Source organism: Podarcis liolepis, assembly GCF_965112155.1.
Source record: "Podarcis liolepis genome assembly, chromosome: 14".
Classification (NCBI taxonomy): domain Eukaryota; kingdom Metazoa; phylum Chordata; class Lepidosauria; order Squamata; family Lacertidae; genus Podarcis; species Podarcis liolepis.
In genome coordinates, this window is record NC_139569.1 from 49,028,859 (window position 1) to 49,054,576 (window position 25,718).

Genomic DNA, 25,718 nt, shown 5'->3' on the forward strand with positions numbered 1-25,718 from the left:
CTGGTTATGGTGGAGCTTAAGTAGACAAAATCATCTACCACCTAAAGAATGTGGTAACCAATGTTGATTTGTGTGGAGTGCTCAGTGGCATAGTGTGGGGAGGGGCTGAGGGGGCCGTCACCCTGGGTGCACTTTGGGGGGCACATCACAGCGCCCTGCCCCGTTGTGAGCTGTTGCACCCTGGCTCCTGCAAGCCCAATGCCACTCACAAAAGCAGCGCTGAGCTTGCAGGGGCCAGGGTGCACACCTACTTGCGGCACCCCGCATCGTTTTTGCAAGTCTTGCAAAGCGACACTGAGCTTGCGGGGCAGAAGGCCAAACTCCATGCAGGCTTGGGCAAAATGGTTGATGAGTCTCTGCAGAGCTTCCTCAGAGTACACTGTCAAGGCTGGGATGTAAGACCAAGCCAGGGATAATGGTTTGTTTACTCTCAGCACAAGCCAGGAGGAAATCAAATGGGCACGGTTTATGGCTTGCAGTGTTGTGTGAACATGAGCAAAGGCTAGCCACGTGACCACTCTCAGGATGTTTTGTTGCTCCGAATAATGGCAGTGTAAGACCTGAGGAGCATAGTCCAGGATCCTTTGCAGGTGGGACCAGTTGCAGAGCATTCACTGGGAACTCAAGACCCTCAAAACATCCAATGTCCCAGTAACAGCACAGCACACTTTGCAATGCCCGTGAGAGGCTTTTCAGCTTGCATGCCCCACAGGCGAAGGGTTCCTAGCTCAGCCCCCCCCCCCAAGCTCCTGAATCTGCAGCTTAGCAGAGGGTGTTGAGCCACACCTCTTGAGCTGCATGCTTCTTCACTGGCACCCTAAAAACATTTGCCACTTTGGTTGCTCTTGCAGTATGTCCTGCCACTGACTCCAGCGTATGCAACACAGCTGAGCTGTGGGCAGAGAGAGGTCACATTCTCCTGCTATTGCTTTCTATCCCCCATAACTGGCTCTGAATGTTCGACTGCCTCTGAATGTGGAAGTTTCATGCAGCTCTCATTGCTAGCCATGGATGGACTGACTGATCCCCCGCAAATCTGACTAATCCCCTTTCAAAGCTGTGCCAGGAACTCTGGAGGATCACACTGACCATCCTCTGTTGCACTGGAACAGGCTGTTCAAAGAGGCACATCATGCTGCGACGGAGGCCAGGGAGGGCCCACCTTACTTCAAAACATCTTTTCTGTGCCTTCCTCACAGAGCGCGAGGCGTGTTGTTTGGCACAGCTTTGGCAGGAGTAATAGAACAGTGAGTTTTTTCACATTATGCAGCCGCTTCTTAGAACTGTCAGAGATTTAAAAAAGGCTTTTCAGCTACACAGTGGAAGAAGCCCTCCCTTTACCCCTTTGAGATCTGGAAGACAGCACTGTGCCATAATTTTATAGTTTATTTTAGACACTCACTCTGGTTTGTCAAGATTATACTGTTTACTAGCAAAGCAAACTATCTAGCACTGAAAACCAGCTCTTTCCGATTGCTTTTGTTGCTGCTGAGCCTGCCTGCCGCTGCTGTTTTTCAAATCTAGATCCTTTCAAAGGTTTGCAAACTGATCATTCTTTCTATGAGTCGAAATCAGATGTTGGGAAACATATTCAAAACAGGAGGTGTTAAAAAGTGCTTGAGTAATTTTTTTTTAAAAAAAATCGCATTTTTTTACTTGTAGGAATAGAACAGGCAAACCTTAATGTGTGTAGCACAATCCTACATCTGTTTACTCAGAAGTAAGCTCCACTGTGCTCAGTGGGGCTAAGTGTGTTTAGGATGGCAGTAGACATGCTAGTCTGTTGCAGCAAAAACAAAAGAGTGTTTTGTGGATGCTCACAAATTTATTATGGCAAAAGTGTTGTTGTTGTTGTTTAGTCGTTTAGTCATGTGCAACTCTTCCTGACCCCCTGGACCAGAGCACGCCAGGCCCGCCTGTCTTCCACTGCCTCCCACAGTTTGGTCAAACGCATGTTAGTAGCTTTGAGAACACTGTCCAACCATCTCATCCTCTGTCGTCCCCTTCTCCTTGTGCCCTCCATCTTTCCCAACATCAGGGTCTTTCCCAGGGAGTCTTCTCTTCTCACCAGGTGGCCAAAGTATTGGAGCCTCAGCTTCAGGATCTGTCCTTCCAGTGAGCACTCAGGGCTGATTTCCTTAAGAATGGATAGGTTTGATCTTCTTGCAGTCCAGCTTCCTCAACCTTGGCCCTCCAGATGTTTTGAGACTACAATTCCCATCATAGCTAGGGGTCATGGGAGTTGTAGGCCAAAAACATCTGGAGGGCTGAGGTTGAGGAAGCCTGGTGTAATTACATTATTAAAAGGGGCCATTCTCAAAAAAGTTACCTTAATTCAGCTCACAGTCCATTGAATCTCTTGATTTACTGTAATTCAACCTTTCACATTGCCTAAAACTTTGCACACAGTTCAATCCGATACACGTCTACTCATAAGCAAGTCCTACTGAGTTCTGTAGGACTTATTTCCTAGTAAGAGTGCATGAGATTATAAGCCAACACACTTAACTGTTTTGATTTGCTGACTGCTGTACCCATGAAAAAATCAGGTAACTAAAAAAACCAAAAAACATTTGTGAAGTATATTGCTTAGCACATGTTAACACTTGACCCTTTTCCAACTAAAGAAAAGGGGTTATTATTTTATCTGGGGGAAAGTTTTTATTATTTCTAATTTGTGCCCTTGAATACTGCACTATGTTTTAGAAATGACCTCATTTCAAGTTAGCCTATGCCAAAAAATATATTTCTTATTTGGCTTTCCTGCAAAAAACCCCTATTGGTTGGAAAAAGTTATTTCCTGGAGCAGAAATCGTTTCCACCACAATGGTGTGTGGGCTTAGCCGTATATTTTATCAATCCATTTCTCTGTGTGCGCGCCATGTTGACGCTGCAGTAGTGAAATTAGACCTGCATTTAGGTGACAGCAGCCCCTCTGGCAAGCAGGTTTTCTGCAGGGAGGAGGGGAAGAACCGAGAGCATCAGCTGCTGATGCAGCAGCACCTAAGGCACATCTACACTTTAGTTTGTACTGCGATTCCTAGGCACAAGTCCAATAGGTTTTTCTTTTGTCCTACTGCTTTCACAGGGAAAACTTGTTGTTTACTGCAGTGGTGTAGCGTGGGTTGTCAGCACCCGGGGCAAGGCAAGTAATTTGTGCCCCCTAACCCGTGGATTTGCGCCCCCTAACCCGTGGATTTGCGCCCCCTAACCCTAACCCCCAGATGTTGCGCCCGGTGCGGCCGGCCCCCCCTGCACGCTACGCCACTGGTTTACTGCTGATTCAGAACAAATGCCAACCTGTGCCTAGACAAATGGAAGTGTGAATGAGCCCCTGGCTGGAAAAGGGGCAGGAAAGTTAACGCTAGGGCACAGAGTTGCATTTAACTCTGGGACTCCCTCACTCTTGGGATAGGTAAAGGTAAAGGGACCACTGACCATTAGGTCCAGTCGCGGATGACTCTAGGGTTGTGGCGCTCATCTCACTTTACTGGCCGAGGGAGCTGGCGTTTTTCTGCAAACAGCTTCTGAGTCATGTGGCCAGCAAGAACCAGCGAACCAGAGCAGCGCCATTTACCTTCCCGCCAGAGCGGTACCTATTTATCTACTTGCACTTTAACGTGCTTTCGAACTGGTAGGTTGGCAGGAGAAGGGACCAAGCAACGGGAGCTCACCCCGTCGCAGGGATTCGAATCGCCGACCTTCTGATCAGCAAGCCCTAGGCTCAGTGGTTTAGACCACAGCACCACCCACGCTGGAAAAGGGGCAGGAAAGTTAATACTAGGGCACAGAGCTGCAGTTAACTCTGGGACTCCCTCACTCTTGGGATAAGAGAGGGTGTAATGACAGATCTTCCCTAGTAGGCCCCCTCCCAGTGCAACAAATTAAGCTAGCAGAGGGAACACTAGCAGGTTAGTCATTTGCAGGCATCTTAATACTAGTTTCTGGAAGCCACAGGAGGGGAGAGTGCTTTTGTGCTCATGTCCAGCTTGCCAGCATCCCACAGGCACTTCTCCATCCACTGTGAGAACTGAATGGTGGACTAGATGGGCCCTTGGCCTAAGATGTATGGAGAATGTTGTGGCCCAAATGCCACGCAGAGGAGACGATTATAATAGGTTTTAGGGCAAAAGAGTGTGCGTAAGAAAGGTATTGATTGCTAAAGCCAGACAATTATCTAGCTATCTAGCATTTGTATACCGCCCTATACCAGCATGCTTATCTGGAGCATACATGGGGTTTATTTCTGGGTAGCAGGGAGAGAAAGCCTTTCAGAAACCACTTTTTCCTGAGAGTTGGGAAGAGCTGGTGGCTTTTGTGCAGGCAGCTAAAGCCAGTTCAAAAGAGGGACCGTGTACCCCAAATTCACCTTTTACTAGACAGATTTGGATGTTTCTTGAACAGAAGCCTTCCTTGACCTGATGTCCTCCAAAAGTTTTGGATCACAGCTCCCATCAGTCCCAGTATCATATAACCTTGTTGGCTGAGGCTGATGGGATTTGTAGCCCAGAACATCTGGAGAGCACCAGGCTGGGGAAGCTTTGCTGTAGGACAGAAAGAAGAATCTCTATACATCATGGAAAGCGAAGTCTCTGGCAAGCTGTTTCTCCCTCTCTTGAAACACACACACAAATATAATATATTTATATGCAACAGAATGATCTGAGGATACACAATGCAGGTACTTACTGAAGCTAAGCAGGCCTGGGTCTGCTCAGTGCCTAGATAGGAGACGCCTTTGAGTTCCATGTGATGGTCAGTGTTGGACTGGAACATGGGATTCCAGGGTTCAAATCCACACTCTGCCATGAAGCTCACCATTTTATGTTACCTATGGATTTTTATAATCTTGTGCAGCTAGGAATCTCTTGGTAAGAGTCAAGCTTGGCTGCCATCTATCACAGTAGTTTCTGAGGAAGCACCAAAATGAAAACATATTCTGGAATTTTCACCCTATTAAATTTGCTGCCGCGTGGAATTTGTACATCAGCTTTATTTGATGCATCAGACATGCCACCTGTCTTCACACATGTGGAATTCATATAACTTATATTGGACTATTATTTGTGTTACATACAGTTTTCATGGACTGTTATATCTGTTTTAGATAGCCTTCATATTGGTTGTTCAATAAAACTTAAATTTTGTATCATGTTGCATTTTCATTGATACGTGGGTCTTCAGTTTTTTATTGGTTGTTATCCATATCTGTATTACATTATATCATATTATGCTGGAGGCTTGAGTCCACTGTTGTATATGAGCTTTATTACCCATTTATCATTTTTGTCATTGATTGGTCCGTGGCTTGTATATTTTGTCTGCGTTATGGAGGGAACTCCTCTTTTTGGTTTACTCTGAATTCCCCACTCAGCCGACGAAGCTCACTGAGTGAACTTGGGCCACTTCCTGTCTCTCAGCCCAACCTCCCTCACAGGGCTTTTGCTAAGGACAAAATGAGGTGTGAGGGAACCAGGCCCACCACCATGATCTCCATGGATGAAACATCAGCAGAGAGGGGACCTCTTTCAGTTCTCTTGCCTTCAGGGGGTGGGGCTGGGGGGCTGGGAGAGGGCCTTCTCTGTGGCACCCAAAAGCTGTGGAATTCCCTTTTCACAGAGGTGTGTCTCATACCACCTCCTGACACGGACCCCCCCCCCCAAAATGCCACTGCCTGTCCCCCCAACAAAAGTCCTGGCTATGCCCATGTCTTGACCCCAGAGAGGTATGGCTTTAGGACCCACCCTATTCTTTTGATTGTAAATTGTTCTAACTGGTTCTAATGTTTACATTGTTGTAATCTGCCCTGGTCCATTTAGTCCATTTAGCCCAGCAAGCGGGATGGAGGGGGCTTCAGCCCTCACCCATTGTTAATCCACAGAAACTGCTATTCCATGGCACATTGTTTCTTTCTTTCTTTTTAAAAAATATTTTTATTAAGCAATTTCAACTTAACAAATTATCAAACCATGTAATCACATACATTATTTCCCCCCTTCCACCCCTCCCTCCCCCAACCACCAGGGACTTCCCACAGCTCCTCTCTCAGATTTCTCTGCACATATTATTCTCTGCATGTTCTAAAATTATACCTCTCCTTGACTTGTCTATCTATCATGTTATCAACCAATAAATTTGTGTATGTTTATTCAAAACCTGCCAAGGAGTCCAGTTCATTTTGTTGTCTTTTTAGATAATTTATGAAAAGCTCCCATTCTTCCTTAAAGTCACAGTTGTCCTTGTCCCGCAGTTTGTATGTCAGTTTAGCCAACTCTGCATAACTCATCAATTTTTCTTGCCACTGTTCTTTCATTGGGATTTCCTCATTCTTCCATCCTTGTGCTATCAAGACTCTTGCCACTGTTGTCGCATACATAAAAAAATTATTTGTTTTTCTTGGCAGGTCTTTGTCCTACAATCCCTCACAAAAATGCTTCTGGTTTTTTTTACAAATGTAATTTTAAACATTTTTTTTCAATTCATTGTATATCATTTCCCATTTTTTTTTAACTTCTCTACATTCCCACCACATATGATAAAAAGTCCCTTCTTTTTCTTTACATTTCCAACATATGTTTGACCCGGTTTTATACATTTTTGCTATCTGTACTGGTGTAATATACCATCTATACCTCATTTTCATGTAATTTTCTTTCAAAAGAGAACAGTCTGTAAATTTCAAATTTACTTTCCACAATGGCACATTGTTTCTTGAGACAGAAGTTCTATATAGCCATTGTGATTTCCAGCTACAGAATAATACAGAAGGGCCACAGAATAATAGAATTGTCGCCTTGGAAGGGACCACGAGGGTCATCTAGTCCAACCTCCTGCAACGCAGGAATCTTCCGCCCCAATGCAGGGCTTGAACCAGGGGCACTGGGTATAGCAAGTGCAAGGGGCTACAGCCCCCTCAATATTTTGAGGTAGGGTGCTGACCCTCCCCATACTGAGGGGGCCGCCCTCCCCCGCTGCCCCCGCATGGCAGGTTGGGGTGGGAGGTTTGGAGGGTGATTTTTGCACCATGTGCCCCTGCTGCGATTGCCAGAGTGTCCTGGCAGGCATGGCCCAATGGGGGGAGGCATCAAGCGTGTGACATCATACACACACGATGACCCCCCCCCCCAATGTTGGGCCCAACTCGGCATGCCTGGCTCTCACCCATGGCCCTGAGATTAAGTGTCTCATGTTCTACCGACTGAACTATTCCAGGGATGTTTTCTATTTGAAGAATGGAGGCTAACTAAGTTGTAGCTGGTGTGTGTGTGTGTGTGTGTGTGTGTGTGTGTCCAACAACATTTTAAGACCCATAGATGTTCCAACTCTGCCAAAATTTTATATAAAACACAGGACCTAGGTCTATTATCCCAGCAGTTTCTATATTCAACAACTGTTAATTGTGCACATGGAAATCCATTCCCCATGTTTGTCGTATAACTCAGTTACCAGATACAATTTTGTCCAGCACCTCTCTCTGATGTGAGCGTAACTAAGCCAGTGGCTGCCAGCTGTGACACAGTTGTGCCAGAAGAGAACAGCCGTTGGTATAATGAACAGAAACAGGCCAGGCAGGGAGGTGCAAATGAGGAGGTGATTACACATGTGGAGAAGTTGCAGGATCAAAAGGAAGTGAAGACCTGGGCTCTAGGGTATTCACACGAGAACCCGTTTTCAAAATAGTTTGGCTCTGTGTGGACACTGCACGATGGAACCTCCACAGAGAGGATCAACACTGAATCCACTCTGACACCTTTGTGGCTGGCTTCAGTGGCAGAGCATCACTTTTGCATGCAGAAGGTCCCAGGTTCCATCTCCAGGTGGGGCTGAGGGAAAACTCCAGCCTGAAATCCTGGAGAGCTGCTGCCACTCACTGTAGACAACACCAAACTAGATGGGGTAACTGTGCCCCTGAAGGACCAGGTGTGCAGCCTGGGAGTCATTTTGGACTCGCAGCTGTCCATGGAGGTGCAGGTCAATTCTGTGTCCAGGGCAGCTGTCTACCAGCTCCATCTGGTACGTAGGCTGAGACCCTACCTGCCTTCGGACTGTCTTGTCAGAGTGGTGCATGCTCTAGTTATCTCCCGCTTGGACTACTGCAATGCACTCTACGTGGGGCTGCCTTTGAAGGTGACCCGGAAACTGCAATTAATTCAGAATGCGGCAGCTAGACTGGTGACTGGGAGTGGCTGCTGGGACCGCATAACACCGGTCCTGAGAGATCTGCATTGGCTCCCAGTATGTTTCCGAGCACAATTCAAAGTGTTGGTGCTGACCTTTAAAGCCCTAAACGGCCTCGGTCCTGTATACCTGAAGGGGCGTCTCCACCCCCATCGTTCAGCCTGGACACTGAGATCCAGCACCAAGGGCCTTCTGGCGTTTCCCTCATTGCGAGAAGCAAAGCTACAGGGAACCAGAAAGAGGGCCTTCTCGGTAGTGGCGCCCGCCCTGTGGAACGGCCTCCCTTCAGATGTGAAAGAAATAAGCAGCTTTCTTCTTTTTAAAAGACATCTGAAGGCAGCCCTGTTTAGGGAAGTTTTTAATATTTAATGCTGTATTGTTTTTAACTCTTGATTGGAAGCCGCCGAGAGTGGCTGGGGAAACTCAGCCAGATGGGTGGGGTATAAATAATAAATTATTATTATTATTATTATGGACCAATGGTCTGCCTCAGTGGAAGGCAGCTTCCTGCCATCACCAACTCCATGAACTTCTCTTTGATCGCCACATTCTGTAGCAGTAGATTCTGTAAATGTATTATGTGCAGAATTTCTTTTTAAAATCTGTGCTGAATCTACTGCCTTTCTTATGAGTAAGTTGGCATAGGTTCAGAGTGTGAGTTTGAAAACCTTCATGTGCCAGAAGTGTGTCTGAATTCAAACTTCTTCTTTTTTAAAGAGTAATAAAATTACCAACAATTAAATGACATTCTAGTCTGTGATAGTCTGGCAGGTAAGCTGAGTATTTTTGGAATAAGCTGCTGGGAGGCAAGAGAAAAAGTGCCTATGACAACTCCAAATAATCCCTGTTGTTCCTGAATAGGTGTGATACTGGGTTAGCCAGATTGTCTGCTGAACACAAAGTTACCTACGAAAGGCTACAGAACCTAAGCAAAGATCAGCAGGCGACCAAGTTGATATTGGAGTCTAAAATAAAAGAAGCAGAAATACAGGTAAGATATGAAAAAATAATGGATCCCAATAATTCTTAGTTACTGTTTTAGATGTATCTGCTTTCCAGTTATGAGTATCAGGGAAAACTGGAGTATTTTCCACTTCTAAAAAAATTCTCGGCATAGGGCATCCACAGCTGAAAAAGTGAACACAACCTCAGCTCCATGAAGGAGAGCATAGTGTCCAGATCTTGAAAAGTCACATTTCCTCTTTATTCCATGCTGGACAGATTACACCTAGGGTACTCTGTCCAGTTCTGGGTACCACATTTAAGAAGAGTGTAGACCAATGGAAGTGTGTCCAGAGAAGAGTGATCAGGATGGAAACCAAGTCCTATAAGGAATGGCTGAAAAATCGGGGTCTGCTTAGCCCGGAGAAGAACAGATGAAGGGGAGATGTGATGGCAGTTTTAAGCTATCTGACGGGATGTCTTGCACACAAAAGATGGAGCAGGCATTTGTTCTCTCTCGGGCCAGAGTAGCAGGACTGACATCAAGGATGGAAAGCAAACTGGAGTGAGACAAACCATGAGCTCAGGATCTGACAGCATGCTAAGCCAAGCCATAGTTTAGTGCAGCCAGCTCTTCAGCAGCAGCAGGACCAGAAGATGAGCAAAGGGGCTGTGATCTGTCTGGGTCCACACACCCACACTAAACCATGATTTGGCTTATTGATGCATATGAACCACCTACACACACACATATTAGTACAGAGCGGGGAAATTGTAGGCTGTGTGCCCAGATGGTCATGAAATGCAAAAGACAAGTCTGTGACAATTCCATGTAAACAAGAGATGTGCACTGACCATTTAGAAGAGCAATAACTGACAAAGGTGGGATCTGATTGTCCAGGGAGGGTCTTTTGAGAAGTGGCAGTCTCTGTTGAGTGTTTTGAAGAGAGAGTGCTGCCACAGCTTGGAGAAGGTGACACACTACACCTCCAGCTAAGGGGTTGTGGGGGACAGAGCCTGATGCCAACAGTGCATGTGCAAAATGATTGGCAATGGAGAATGAGAGACAAAGAAAGCTGTGAGACAGCTGAAGACACCTGGAAGCTGAGAGGCTTCTCTCCTGGAAGCTGATTTGGGTTAGTGGATCTGTTGCTTTCTAGGAGTGCCCACCTGTTTTCCCTCCACTTATGCTCTGCTGGCATATGTGAATATGAACCAAATGTTACAAAAACACCTCAGGTCCTCCAGAGGAAACCCAAATTCAGACAGTACACCTGCTGGAAGGTGGGAGCTCGTTTTGGCTGTCCCGGCATTCTGTTTGAGGTGGCCCACAAAGCCGCTTACAATGCCAGTACAATTCTGGAATGCCCTCTGCTGGAGGCCCACCTGGCTTCTTCACTGCTCACCTTTCGATGGTGACAGTTTGTGAAAGTCTTTGTGGCAGATGAATCTCATGTTGTTTGCAGATATGGGCAAATATAGTAGTTGAGGTTATGCCGTTCTGATGCTTTTGCCTTGTTTCATAATTTTTATTAACTGCCTTATATCCTTTGAAATCTGTTCAAATTGGGGAATTGAGGGATTCTTTGGGGATTGGAAGTCAGCAGGAAGAAAATGTCACAAACAGAAAATGTAAATGAGCCACCTGCCAGGCATGCTGTAGCAGCGGATCTCCTGTATTAGCCGAGGTGGATGGATTACATCAGCAATCTCCTACCTTCTCAGACCCAGGATCCACTTTTAACCCAAATGCGCAATTGGGGACCCATTTTGTTAATCTTTTGCCATATATTTGCATGGTGGTTGTGGTGCCCCTGATGCAACCCACCTTGGATCAGGCCACAGCCTACCAGTGGGTCTGGACACACCAGTTGAAGACCAATGGACCAGATGAACTTTGAAATAACCCCCAACTCTATCTAGAGTTCTATGCACCACAATCCTGCATTTATTTCCCACTGCGTTCTGCCGGATGCCTTTGGGAAAACTGCAAACAGGTCCTGGAAATGTCTTCTGACCCATCTGTCTTCTTGAAGAAAGCTCGTGTTTGTTATCCTGCCTTGCCAAGGCCCACTCACAATCTGGAAAGTCATTTGCAAGGAAATTTGTTCCATAAAAATGTGTTAAGTCATCATCTCTCTCCCCCCCAACACACCCAGCCTGCATTACTCTGCAGCGCTTTCTGTCTATTAGTCACGGTGGAAACACAATCCCATGACATCCAAAACAGCTGTATTTAGACATCTGTGGTTTTCCTCAGTAGGGGAAGAAGGTGGTCATCCTGAGTCCAGCAGGCTGGCTATGCATTCAGATTCTAAACTGGGAAATTAGCCCCCAGTTGACCCATTTTAGTTTTTATCTTCCAAATGCTGTGCAGTCTTAAGATTCAGCAACAGGGATGGTGGGACTCTTTTGCTCCTGAAATGCCAAACAACCTCCCATCACACTTACACTGTAGTACTAAGCACACCAGCCAGGAGTGGGAGAAGCTGTGTGAGGCTGCAATGAAATCAACCAGATACGTTCCTTTTTGCTACATTTTGAGTGTGGCCAAAAGGTGTGGCTAGAGATATATATATATTTAATAAATAAAATTGTTATTGTTTCACTGCTTCCAGGGTAGCCTGCAACAAGCAATAGAAAACGGCTACCCTTGCCCTCAGAGGCAGAATATATAAATAAATACACATTATCTGGAATGAGGCAGTTTCGTGCTACTGGTTTCATGGAGCTTGAGAGGAGTTTTCAGTTGCTCCCTGCAAGCAGCAGTTTAGCTTGAGACTGCCATCCTTGGTTCACTTCTTTTTTACACGGAATCCAGTCAGCCCATTTTACCTTGCTGTTTTATGTATATATAGTGCTATTTGTTAAAAAAGAAAAAGAAGAATGAGAAGAAACTAATAATTAACACCCCCCCCAAATCCCCCACCCCAGTGGAGAAACAAGGATGTACAACATGAAAGAGGAATTCAGAGTGGCTCATCAAGGAGCAAGTAACAGGCTAGGTTACTTGAACCCCTGACCATTAGGTCCAGTTGTGACCGACTCTGGGGTTGCGGCGCTCATCTCGCTTTATTGGCCGAGGGAGCCGGTGTACAGCTTCCGGGTCATGTGGCCAGCATGACTAAGCCGCTTCTGGCGAACCAGAGCAGTGCACGGAAACGCCGTTTACCTTCCCGCTGGAGCAGTACCTATTGATCTACTTGCACTTTAACATGCTTTCGAACTGCTAGGTTGGCAGGAGCAGGGACCGAACAACGGGAGCTCACCCCGTCGCGGGGATTCGAACCACTGACCTTCTGATCAGCAAGTCCTAGGCTCTGTGGTTTAACCCACAGCGCAACCTGCGTCCCTAACAGGCTACTCATGAGTCCCTAACAGGCTACTCATGAGTAAAAAGTGGGACCTGAAACAAAATGTTGCAGTGCATTCTTTATATCCTCTCAGGATTGGTCCTGCCAGCCAGCCAGGCTCTCCCCTAGTGGACCATTCCGTTCCGCCCTCCTGACCCTCCCTCCTTTCCATTTTCCTTTTCTGACATTCATCATTGACGGATGAACATGCTTGGTCCACATTCAGCTGGAGTGTTTTAGGCAGCAGCAGGTGGGGAGGGCTTAGTTTTTTCTTTGAAACTTAAAAAACCCCAACTACTGCAAATATTGGGGTTTATGCCAAGCTCTTGTGTCCCAATGGACCTGTCTCAACTCCAATCATGTCAGTAGTCAGCCTCCTCAGCTTGCTTTTAGAGGGAGTGATTCCCTGCTAGGGGCAGTGAAAGGGGACAAGGGTCCTGCAAGCAGGAAACTTTTAATCAACCCTGGAAGTGACCTTTGCTGATCTTGGCTTACTTTGGAGTAAACATTACAAAAACATCTTAGTTGTGGGGTAAGGGTACTGCTGGATAAGGGAGCACACACTCTCAAGTGCTGTGTGAAATGAGAGCTTTAATTCTGCTGGCTGAAAGTCTGCGACAAAGGAACACCTCAGCAGTCTCCAGTGTGCAAGAAAATGCAATCAGCGTAAGTGAATGTATACATATATCTATATATAACCCCATGGTTGGTTACCTGGGTTTGGGAACACGCATCTGTGGTGTCTATTTCTGATCTCTCCTCTCTCTAGCTAGGAATGTGTGGGTGGTCCGTGCTTCCCTCTCCTCTTGCCCCCACTTCTGCTGGGTGTTTTTCTATACAGCACAGTGCTTCTGCTAGTCCCTAGCAAAAGCTCACCATAGTGACAAGATCCAAACTTCAGCCTTCGTAGACAAGACATCTGTCTAGCCTCCGAAACAGCCACTTTCTGCGTGATCGTTCAAGTGGGTTTCATTCCAAGCAACCAAAGGTGTCCCCTCCCTTGCAGAAAGGGCCAAGATGGCAGATTGTTATGTACTGAGTTGAATAGGATCCAAACTGAAGCAGTCTGATTGGTCCTAGAACAATAGGATCCAAATTGCAGCAGTCTGATTAGTCCTAGAACAATAGGATTGAGAATGCAGCAGTCTGATTGGTCCTAGAACAATGCAGCAGTATGATTGGTTGGCAGGAACCACCCAATCCTGCTCCAGATAGAAGTGAATCCACAACCTGATTGGCTTACAGCAGAATTCCGGAATTAGCCAATCATGTGCAGCCCATTGTGTAAATAATGTATATAAAGCAGATACTGTGAGGGGACATCCATTCATCCCTCCTCACCACTATGAGCTGAATAAACAGCATGAAATCACTTTGCGACTCTGAGTATATTTCACAGATCATCTCCATCCAAACGGTCTCTATTCTTTGGGGGAAAGGAGGGATCTCTCACAGTGGATCCCTGTTACAGGATGATTCTCATTCACTGGGCGGCCTTTTGTTTTCTTGAAGGATGTTGTGCAGTTGCCTAAAACCAAAATGAAAGAAGCTGTTTTACATACTCTTCCTGTTTCAACTTCTTTCAGTTTTATCACTTTATCAGTTTTCACGCATTTAAGATGTGTTTTATCCTTTGAAACCAGGATTAAGTAAACAGCTAGCAGAAGAAATGTTCTTTCCTCCCTTTCAGATTTCTCACCTTTTGAGCAGAATAGAGCAGTCAATCATGCAACAGGAAGCCAAACTGAAGCTCACATATAAAGAGAGCAACCAACAGCTCCACCTTCTGGACACAAAGTGAGTGTCACCATATATTTCAAAATCCATTTTTCTAAATTTGCGAAAGTTTGGTGTGAAACCACAGAAGACTTTTGGGGAAGCAACTTTCTGAGAACTGAAATAAAAGGCTTGTTTGCAAACCACAGTTGTCTATATTTGCATAATAATAAAAAATCAATCAGGAAAAAGGCCTCACGCTCCAAAACCTTTTTTAAAAAATTAGACAACTTAATTGGGGATAAGCCTATTAAAGGCTGTTAGTTAAATAAATGGAGCCTCTTTGTTAAAAGGCAGTGTACTTCTAAGTACCAGATGTCAGGGGATGGACAACAGTGGAGAGGAGGGCTGCTTCTGTGTGATCTCCATATTCCCCAGGCTACTGTTCACTGCTGACCACAAATGAAAGTGGAATGCTGAGCTATAATGCAGCAATGGGATAGTTCTTGCCTCTTTAACCTTGGCTGTTTCAACATGAGCTCATTCATTTTCTTCAGGTCAGAGTCTTATGAATCCAAAATGATTGTTTTAAAATTCAATTTTGATGTAAGGTAAAGGTAAAGGGACCCCTGACCATTAGGTCCAGTCATGGCCGACTCTGGGGTTGCGGCACTCATCTCGCTTTATTGACTGAGGGAGCCGACGTACAGCTTCCCGGTCATGTGGCCAGCATGACTAAGCCACTTCTGGCGAACCAGAGCAGCGCATGGAAACGCTGTTTACCTTCCCACCAGAGCGGTACCTATTTAGCTACTTGCACTTTGACGTGCTTTCGAACTACTAGGTTGGCAGGAGCAGGGACCAAGCAATGGGAGCTCACCCCGTCGCGGGGATTCGAACTAGGGGCGTAGCGTGGGGGGTGCAGGGGGGGCCGGCCGCACCGGGCGCAACATCTGGGGGTTAGGGTTAGGGGGCGCAAATGCACGGGTTAGGGGACGCAAATGCACGGGTAAGGGGGCGCAAATCCACGGGTTAGGGGGCGCAAATTACTTGCCTTGCCCCGGGTGCTGACAACCCACGCTACGCCACTGATTCGAACCGTGACCTTCTGATTGGCAAGTCCTAGGCTCTGTGGTTTAACCCACAGCGCTACCCGCATCCCATAATTAAACATTAACATTGTCTCAGATTTTAAATCACTAACTGATTAACTTGCCAAAATTTGGTATTTTACACTTTATCCTAATGAGGAGTGTTGCCCAAAAAGCCACACTAGAACAATATAAATTTAAATATTTGCAAGGAAATTCACGTCAAGTTAAGATCCCCCCCCCAAAAAAAATCACTTTAGTTCTGCCAAATTCATTCAGAGGTCATGTTTAAAAAATATTTCCTCTTAATGCATTTTATTCCCCTAGATTACAGGATGCCATTGATTACCTCAGTAACCAGATCTCATCTGCACGAAGCTGGATGGAACAGGAGCATGACCGGTTTGAGAAAGAGTTTCTGGAGAAGATTGATCAGCTGTCCCTGGCCATTAAGGAAAAAAGTGTACGTTTCGTGTCTTCCAAAAGCTCCTGAAAAGTAATTTTACAATCCTGGCCACCCCCCGCCCCACACAAGCACACCTGGAAAGACCTTCACATCCCCGCTTCCAGATCTTGCTATGTGCAATTAGGGCTGGACCTCATGCCTGATATCCAGGGCCGCTCAGCCCAGGAGCTCCCCAAATGACCATCCAGGAGGCAGCAGCAAACAGACTCACCATCAGCACCTGAGTCCACCAGGGGCCGGTGCTGGTCACCATGGTAGCCTTGCTGTCCTCTGAATTATTAAAACATTTTCGAGTTAATGGGATGTGCATGGTTACAGATGCTCGTTTTAATTATTTTTACTTTAAATAAATAGGTTATCCTTTAATGCAACAAAAAGTATGTTTATTCATAAGCCAGATGTTTAGCAGCAAAAACAAACTCCACTCTATTCCTGCAGATGTAATGTAGACTTTGAGTTGTGAGTTTAAAGTGAGAAACTACTACTGCTCAGGGTATTCTTTTTATAAAAAGATCAGAGTTGCCAACTGTTTTTTGTTTTCTGCTCCAATATATCAAGAATGTAAAACTTCACAACTTAATAAATATACATGGTGCCTAAAGGGGGCCTCTGTAAGACCACTGAGTCCAAGGTCTAAAATCGCTTAGCCACACCACTGCTATGGGCTCTGGAAATATATTGTTACTTCAACACCTCCCCAATCTTCCTATGCCCTTTATAAAATTGTTCTGAGGCCCCTCACTATACATATTTGATCCTAGTTTGTTTTAACTAAGCATGGTTAGAATAAAACACAGTTCCCTGATTTCAGATGTAATAGAAAACTATAGGTAGCTTGTCCGAAACCAAATCTGAAGCTTCCATTTTCCAAGGAGAATGAAAGGAGCATTCAAGCCTGAGATTTATTCTCATAAGAGGAAGCCAGTTCCCAATTTTATTTGAACTGAGTTTCAGCCTCCTGCTGTGCTGCCTTAATGCCTCCTGAGCTAAGCCATCTCACCTTTATATGTGCCAGGGAAATCCTGCAAAAAACCCTTGCAGACCACAGGCCTTGGTTTGCGTGGGGTCCCAGTGAGGGTTGCACTTCCTGAATGACTTAGCCTAGAAATTAACCATGTGGCAGTTTTATCTTATCATTGCAAGTCTTAAATTGTTTGACTGATCCCAGGAAATGGACAGCAGGGCCTTAGAGATGCAATTCAGCGAGATCCAAGGGAAACTTAATAAAATGGAAGACGGGCAAAAGATCACCACGGAAGAACATGGAGCAAAGAAGACCGAAGACAGAATCAACATCCAGCTCAGCAAGCTCCAGATGGATATTAATGAAGATATAAAAGAGGTGAAAGCCGAGGTTAATGCTGGTAAGAATGTGTTTATTGATGTAATAACCTGGCCAGTGTTGTGGCTCCCACTCAAAAATGACAACAGGGGCACTTTATTGGAAGTAAAGAAAACTAATGGTGCCAACTTCCATGCCAATAAATAAATTGGGATTACTTATTGATTAAAAGCTTTCATGGAAACCCTATCTGGATGCAATCAAGCTATTATCTGCCCGCTCTTCTGGACAGCTATACAGGTTCCTCTGCTCAAAATTAATCCAGCCATCAAGATCTGCACGTCAGATTTCATTGCACAAATGCTTTATGGGGCTAAGATTTGGGAAGCGGTATCAAATCAGAACTAGAAGCCCAACAAAATAAATTCATGAGGCAGATATTGGGGCTTCCACCAGCGACGCTAGTAACTCACCCCAGAGCCCAATTGGGTCTCCCCTCAATGACAGCCAGAATCGATCTAGCCCGTCTCAGATACAGTCTAAATGCCTTTGAGGACCATATCCTTACCAAGCTCTGTTGGTTAGAGCAACTAAGGACAGGTGGCTGGGCGCAAAAGTGTCATGATAAGCTTAGGGCTTACAGTCTCCAAATGGATATTTAGTCCTCAGTCCATGTGACCTAAGAAATTGGATCTTTGATCAGGATGCCAACCAAGATCCATTATGGTTGCCCATTATTCTATTTGGTGCCCCCAAATCAAGATCAACCCCTCAAGGCCCCATTACCTTGAGGTAGGGCGTTTGTGGAACTAAGATTCCAGCAGATGCCCTCAGAGTAATTAGAGGGGAGATACCTGGGAATTCCCCATATGGAACACAGGTGCATTTATGGATACAATCAAGCTGGGGATGTCGTGCATTTCCTGCTGCTTTGCCCTTTAAATTCAATGCACGGATAATTTATTTTATTATTGGTTCTTGACTGTTTCTCAGGCCAATCCCCCCAGGAGGTGACAGTTGAGCTCCTAGCTGATAAAGATCTCCAAATTGCACATCAAGTTCACTCTGGCAGCTAAGAAGTTCTAGATAGGTGAATGCTTCCTAATTTTAAAACCTCATACTATAATTTTTTATGTTTTAACTTTTATAGGTCATGTTGCATGATTTCAGCCTTGATCTTATCCCCTGCTGTACATTGTAAAGGCCTTTGGCTATATACAATAAATTGATTGATTGATTGATTGATTGATTGAGAAAGCTAAACTGAAGATGAGACTTCCTTTTAGTGTCAGCATAGTTTGTTTAAAAATAAAAAAGATAGCAAATGTTGTTTCACTTCTTCCCCTGTTTAGGATTTGCAACCATCTACGAGAGCATTGGATCTCTGCGGCAGGTTCTTGAAGCCAAAATGAAACTGGATAAGGAAGAGCTGCAGAAGCAGATTCAGCAAATGAAGTAAAGGCATCTGAATGCAGCTCACCTGAGCAGCTGGAAGAAAAATGGATCTGGTCTGCCTATAATGTTGATCCAGGCTGCGATATAAATCTGATGGATGGACAGAGCTATGTGCTCCCAATCTTGTGGAGCTGTATGGTTACTGTAAATAGTAAAAAGACACCATTGCTATCAAAAATACTTTTTACGGAAGACCTGTGAGGACCACTGCCCTGTAACTCCAGATCTAAGCTCCATTGACTCCAAAAGAGCTGTCTCACATAACTTGGGTCACAGATTTTTGTCACGGCCTCCAAATGCTTGAGCAGAGCCATGTATTCCAACATGCTGAAGGATGCAAGATCTCTAGTCTGCAATTCAGGTCAATTCAATCAGTTTCATTCACTACCATGGGACTGAATAGGGTTTAAATATGTGCACTTTGGCCATCATTGAGTTCCGTTGTGAGACATAAAAGTGCTAATCTATATTCCACTAAATTCAAGAGCAAAAATCCACCGGAGAACATCCAGAATCAGTCAGCTGGCAGTCATTGTGAGGATCCACCAGACCAGGTGTTTGCAACACAGCCTTCTGCTGAAGGTCTAATGCTCTATTGCATGTTACGGTCCTCCGTTGGTTTCACAGATGTATATCCTGCCTTGTTTAATTTATTTATTTAAGACAGGGATGGGAAACCTGTGGTGTCCTTCCAGATACTGTGGGACTCCAACAGTATCCCATCCCTGATCACTGGCCAGACTGGCTGCTGGGAGTAGGGGGCCCATCTCTTTATTTACGTACCGCTTCTCAGCAAACCCCAGAAAGCGGTTTTACATAAAAATGTTAAAACAATAAGTATTAATTAAAACCACGTACACGTAAAAGAGACAAGCTACAGGGAAAGAAAACTTTTTGAATGTGAGATCTCTCCTTGCCTCTGGACAGGATAGTTCTTGGCCATCCTTCTGTAGGTGGTTCTTGAGGGGAAGAGAGGCCACCTCAGCTTGCAGGGCGTGATGCGGCGATTGCCCAAGCTGCTCTGTCCATTTTCCATGCAAGGTATTGAGAAGGTTACAGTATTATTGCAAAAGGTTTGCGGCTTTCCCCATGAAAATCGTCTCTTAAAGCTCAATCCACAGAAAACCTGAATTGACATTTGCTCCAGTTCAGCTTTAAACAGGAGGTTTTCATAGGGAAAGCTCAAGGCAAAACAAGAACAAAACACTCAGACAGGGAGCGTTAAAGCTTCGACCTCTGCCTGGAAGGGGCAGAGCAAAAGGTAAGCGTGGATAAGCCCTGTCTGTTCCCAGGATCCTTAATTTCCCCCTCCTCCCCTTCTGGGCTGCTCTCTCTTGCAACTCTTGCATCTTCTTGTGTCTTATGCCTTCCTCCTGGCTCCCTCAGTCTCTTATTCCTGCCTTCAGAGCTTTTGCCTTTCTCCCGGGCTAAACTGCTCAGGTCTTTGCCATCCTCCTGCCAATCCCCTCTGTCATGGTAGGCTACCTCATCCAATCACTGCCAGAGGCCTCATGGCCACTTGCTTTCCACACAGGAGATGCCAGGACCAATTCCCAGAAGCCTCTTTGATTAGAAAAGTATCAGTTAATAGGATGATAGGCAGCGACTTTCCAGGGGTTTCAGGCAGGGAGTCTCTCTCAGTCCAACTGGAGATGCCATGAGGACCTCCATTGGACCCGAGACCTCCTGCAAGCAGAGCAGGTGCTTTGCTGCTACCCCTTCCCCAAGTTCACAAGTCAAAGGGAAGACGTTTTGCTCTCAGAAACTCTGGAGAACCATAAGCTGCTCAGAAAGGACAACACTGGCCTAGAGGCAGCTGTGTATGTCCACCGCCACCAAATCCCCTCGTCTGTTATGAGACCCCGCTGCTCCTCAAAAAGCTCTCCAAGCCGTCTAGCCCAAGATTATCAAACTCCTGCCTTAGTTTCTCTTGGACAGTGTGAGAAAACCTCTTGGCCTAAGAGCTGAATGGCCTCTTGGCCAACCCTCCAAGGGACAGAGGCCACAGTGGGCATGGCCAAACCACACATGTACAACACACATGTACTTGCATGCAAAGAGCATGCACACTAATTATGCATTCCCTCCGCTCCCCTCCCCCCATCAATTAGGCTGAAAAAGGGTATTTTGGCCTCTTTCAAGCCAAACTGCTGGAGGAGGCAGAGGTGTTCTTCCTAGATATTGCAGGAAGCAGGTTGCTCCATCCATCCTGCAACAATTGGGCTTGGTGGGGGAGGGACAGAAGACAGGAGCCAGCAGAAGACTTTTATCTAAGCCTAATTTTGTTGTGGGGGCTGTTTTCAGCCATGGGGGTCTCTGTTCAATGGGAGGGGAGTCTATGGCTAATGCAGCAATGGGCTTCTATACCCATGTATGTAAAATTTATATATAGCCATGGATAATTGCTGCTGGAGAAACCAGAGCCTGTTTTTTTAATGCCGAGACCAAATCTATGCATTTTGAAGCCCCATTTATTTTTCACTGAGGAATTAAACACACCTGCAACCAGGGCTGGCCCAATGTAGATGTTTATCGCCACCCCTGTTCCTGATGTAAATCTTCACTCACCCCTTCTTCCCTGGCGGGGGTGAGGGAACCATTTTGTGGTTCGCCTCAAGGCAAACATGCCTTGGGGGCCAGCCCTGCCTGCAGCTGTTTCCCACTGAAATCAGAGATACTTAACACTGCACTGTCACTGCAAACCTTCGGTTTGTGTTTGAGCCTTTCTACAGGACCCTTTCCCTGCTGTTTTCAGCCAGAACAGCAGGTGACTCTGTACAGGTGCTTTGGCAAGCAAGTATTTTGACAAAACGACCTTTCACTTTATTTCACTCCCCCCCCTTCTCTCTCTCTTGTGTTTCATTAAGGGTCAATTTTTTGTAATATCGCATGGTGCTGCTGGATATTGTGCAACATTTCCTTCTGATTTATAAGAGTACAGTGGTACCTCGGGTTACATACGCTTCAGGTTACAGACTCTGCTAACCCATAAATAGTACCTTGGGTTAAGAACTGTGCTTCAGGGTGAGAACAGAAATTGTGCTCCGGCGGCGCGGCGGTAGCGGGAGGCCCCATTAGCTAAAGTGGTGCTTCAGGTTAAGAACAGTTTCAGGTTAAGAATGGACCTCCGGAATGACTTAACCCGAGGTACCACTGTATAATGAAGAGATATGCCAAGTGAATAGAAAATGTAGAACTGTAGTGTATATTGCTTGTGCCAGTATCATGGCCATTTCAGAGACAGGGAATATGTTGGTGGGTCTGCCCCACTCATGGAAATTTAGGGAAGGGCCACAGCTCAGTGGAAGAGTAGATTCAATCCCCAGCATCTCCAGGTAGGCCTGAGAAAGTCTCCCCCCCTACCCCCCCCGTCAGAGGCCCTGGACAGCTGCTGCTGTCAGTCAGTGTAAGTAATACTGAGCTAGATAGATCAATAGCCTGACTCATGTACGGTATATGACAGCTTCCTATATTCCTGATTTTCAGCTTTAATTTCTTAAAAATTAAACCTTTAGCCCTTTTAAAGTAAAAAATATACAGGCAGAATTCTATCAGAGGCTCTGTTAAGTCACAGACTTGCTCCCACCTCCCATTGTTTTGACCAATGAGCACAAAGGCACTGGTTTGACTGACATGTTCGATGTTTATTTCATAATTCTATTAAAATGTGATTTTATTACAGTCTTGCATGGGTAAACAACTTTAGACATATTAAGTTAATTGCAACATAGGGCTTTCCTGTATTGCATGACGTACTGTGATTCCCCCCCCCCCCCCATATTCCCTATTTCTGGCTATGGGCTTCAGTCGCGTTGCTTGCCTAATTTGGGGGACTCCTTGTGCAATAATCCCACCTGCACTGGATTTGGAATACCTGTAGACTGGTCAACAGCAAAGCCTGATAGGTTTGTTCATTTGCAGTTTCTACTTTGATGGTTTAGCTGGCGGTGGGAAGAAGCCATGCAGGACAATGTTTCATGGCATCAAATGCATTCTTTCATTCATTTGTTAAATTTATATACTGCCCTTCATCTGAGGCTTAGGGATGTTATTGTTGGCTAATTAATTTACTGTTAGTAACAAATTTCTCAGACATGCTTTGACACTTTTCATAGTCCAAATTACTATCTCCAGATCAAGTCCTACACTTAACAACTATTTTAAAGGACTAAAATAAGCCACTTTTGATATACTCTTGGACTACACTTGACTGACCCTTCTTTTCTTGCTGCCCATGGCATCCATTGTGCGCTGGCAGCCACAACACTTCTATAGAGCTGTGAGTATCGGCAGCACCCCATTATTTACCACAGTCACTGGATGACTGTAAATTCCTGCAAGCACGGCGGAGCTGTGTGGGTGAGCATTCATACAAGTTTAGTTCTACAGTGGTACCTCAGGTTACATACGCTTCGGGTTACATACGCTTCAGGTTACAGACTCCGCTAACCCAAATAAAAAAATTCCTTCCAGTAGCACCTTAAAGACCAACTAAGTTAGTTCTTGGTATGAGCTTTCGTGTGCATGCACACTTCTTCAGATACACCTGAAGAAGTGTGCATGCACACGAAAGCTCATACCAAGAACTAACTTAGTTGGTCTTTAAGGTGCTACTGGAAGGAATTTTTTTATTTTGACTATGGCAGACCAACACGGCTACCTATCTGTAACTCCGCTAACCCAGAAATAGTGCTTCAGGTTAAGAACTTTGCTTCAGGATGAGAACAGAAATCGTGCTCTGGCGGCGTGGCAGCAGCAGGAGGCCCCATTAGCTAAAGTGGTGCTTCAGGTTAAGAACAGTTTCAGGTTAAGTACGGACCTCCGGAACAAATTAAGTACTTAACCCGAGGTACCACTGTATTCCTTTTAGATTCCAGTGATGGAGTCTCCAAAATGCATGAAACATTTGCTCCAGAAGCAGAGGCATACCTAGGCTCCCTTGCACCCTTGGCAGGGAGCTGTATCAGCACACACACCCCGCCCTTGTCCCTTGTGCCTTCCTCCAGATTAGGAGCAGACTAGGGAGTGTGTGCATGTTCAGGCAGGCTCCTAGCCACTCTGAGCTATAGTGGAGAGCTTTTATTTTTGCATCCTCCTGGGCCTGCACCCTTTGTAGAGGCCCAGCTGGCCAACCCCTAGAAGGGAGGGAGGGGTGGCAGCAGGCCTGTCTCCCTCTTGTGGAGCACAGAGCCAGTGAGTCTCAGAGGGCAGCGCCTTCCCACAATCCAAGTGTGTATGTGCAGCCTCACTCGCTGCTTATGCACCAAACTCCGCTCTGCCCACAACTTTCACCTCCAACTTGGCAACCCACCAGGCACTTGGAAGAATATGAGAGCCATCACAACTGGTTGTGGGGCCGTGGGCTGCTCTGCCCACGACTGCCCTTCATTTTGCTTCCTTCTTGCACCAGCAGGATGGCACAGAGCAGTCTGACTTGCTCTGTTTTACTCTCGCAGGCATAGCTGTCAAGCGTCCCTTATTTGGCGGGAGAGTCCCTTATCCCAGCGCCATGTCCTGCTGCTGTCCCTTACAGATGAGGCTTCATTTGGCTGCTGGCTGGGCTTTCTGCCTTTGGCTCAGAGGGGCTCAGAAGCTGAACATACCTGTGCCCGGAAAATCCTTTATTTTGGCTGCTGATCCCTTATTTTCGAGACTGCTGGTCCCTTATTTTCAAATCTGTAAGTTGACAGCTATGCGTCGCAGGGGAAATCGGAAGGTACCAACCATTCTCCGCAATTGGCTATGGCCTGAGCTCCCACTTGAGAAACTTGGTTCCTTTTAAGGAAACAGGCAAGTCCCACCAACAGTATCTATGCTATGGATTCTCTAGGAGAGAGTCATGAGCTGCAGAGGTACAGTTGTCTGGAAACCCCATTACTTTCAATGGTGCTTGCTCAAGAATTGGCTCATATCCATAGGTTGGAATGCATAAACTGCTCTTACACTCTGCGTATGCAGATTTTAAAACCAGCTTACTTCTCAATGGGGCCCAGTCAAATTGAAAGCTCTTTGCTTCAGTGCTTTGAGACTGCTCTGCCCTGTTGCTGGTACAATCCAGTCCTGCAGCAGCCCAGAAAACACTACAAGTACCTTACAGCCCAGTTTATGTTCTTGTTTGTGCAGTAGAACACACTTTTCAGGATCATTATCTGGAGAGCAGAGTGGGCCCCTGATAATACAGAAGGTAGAATCGTGTTATACCATCAGGTTGTGAAGAAAACATCGCAGAGGAAACACTTCACAAAACTAGAGCTGAGCATTTTTTTCCTTCAGTGATAATAAAGTTCCATTATAAGAAAAATAATAAATTGTTATCAAGCGACAGTGTTTACCCACCAGCTGTGCACCTTGATTTGCAACATCTTGCAAAAGAGCTTACTGGAGGCTCTTTTGACTCAACTTTGTTAATGAAGTATAACTGCTGTAAAATTCAAAATCAAATGGCAGCTAAATCTCGTCCTGTTTACACAAAGCTAATGATAATGAATAAGCATTTCCAGGTATTTCTTCAACAGAATTGTGAGGGGAAAGAAATACATGTATTTTAGTTATCAATCTAACACATATGCAGCCATAAATATTAGGAGAAAGTTCATTTAGCGTTTTATAAACAATAAAATACAGTTTATTGGTATTGTAAAAACTATAACTGTGAGAGGACAAATGAAAACAACAAATATGTATAGATTTGAATAATTTTTCCTGTAAAACTTTGCACAGACAATTAGATACAACTTAAGACATTCCAGTTGGTTACCTGGTTTTTGCGTTTTTGAATTATCTATTTTAAAAATCGTTTAAATCTGAATAAAATTGACATTTTCATGCTATACGTTATACTCTGTATTTTTTCCTGTCTCAACAAATAGTTATTTAAATCAGAATATGAATGGTAAGTTGCGGAATTGTTGAAGAGAAACCTTCTGTTCTGCAAATCTTGGATGTATGTTAAGGAGAGAAAGAATATGTTTTTTATATATGTGTCAATCTGCCAACCCCAGGACCTTCAACAGGACCGTGTGCTGTTGTTAATATTTATTTAAAACTTTTGCAACTTTTAAAAAGCACAAGCAATCAGCAAGATTAAATATAGCAATGCAGTAAAACAAAACAATGGCACAATATAATATACTCAGGGGCAGGCAGAAGGTAGATCATGCTCTTGGTATATCTTTTAGTGATTTGCAGTAGAATCATCAAGGTTCCTGATTCTCAATTGTTTAACAACAGTAATA

The 25,718-nt window shown here is 45.2% G+C and overlaps 1 protein-coding gene across 7 annotated transcripts in view; it reads left to right on the forward strand.

Annotated features, from left to right (window-relative positions):
• The window catches only part of FAM81A (family with sequence similarity 81 member A), a 49,849-nt gene extending 24,536 nt beyond the window's left edge, over window positions 1-25,313 (forward strand). For 6 of the 7 annotated variants that reach the window (XM_083475914.1, XM_083475915.1, XM_083475918.1 and 3 more), the window contains 5 exons: window positions 9,040-9,169; window positions 14,164-14,270; window positions 15,608-15,743; window positions 16,915-17,110; window positions 18,381-25,313. In XM_083475914.1, the coding sequence (XP_083332040.1) occupies window positions 9,040-9,169; window positions 14,164-14,270; window positions 15,608-15,743; window positions 16,915-17,110; window positions 18,381-18,487 (676 nt within the window). In that variant the 3' untranslated portion in view covers window positions 18,488-25,313. The remainder of the gene's footprint in view (window positions 1-9,039; window positions 9,170-14,163; window positions 14,271-15,607; window positions 15,744-16,914; window positions 17,111-18,380) is intronic. The other variant, XR_014519246.1, reaches the window with a different exon arrangement.
• The last annotated feature ends 405 nt before the right edge of the window (window positions 25,314-25,718 follow it).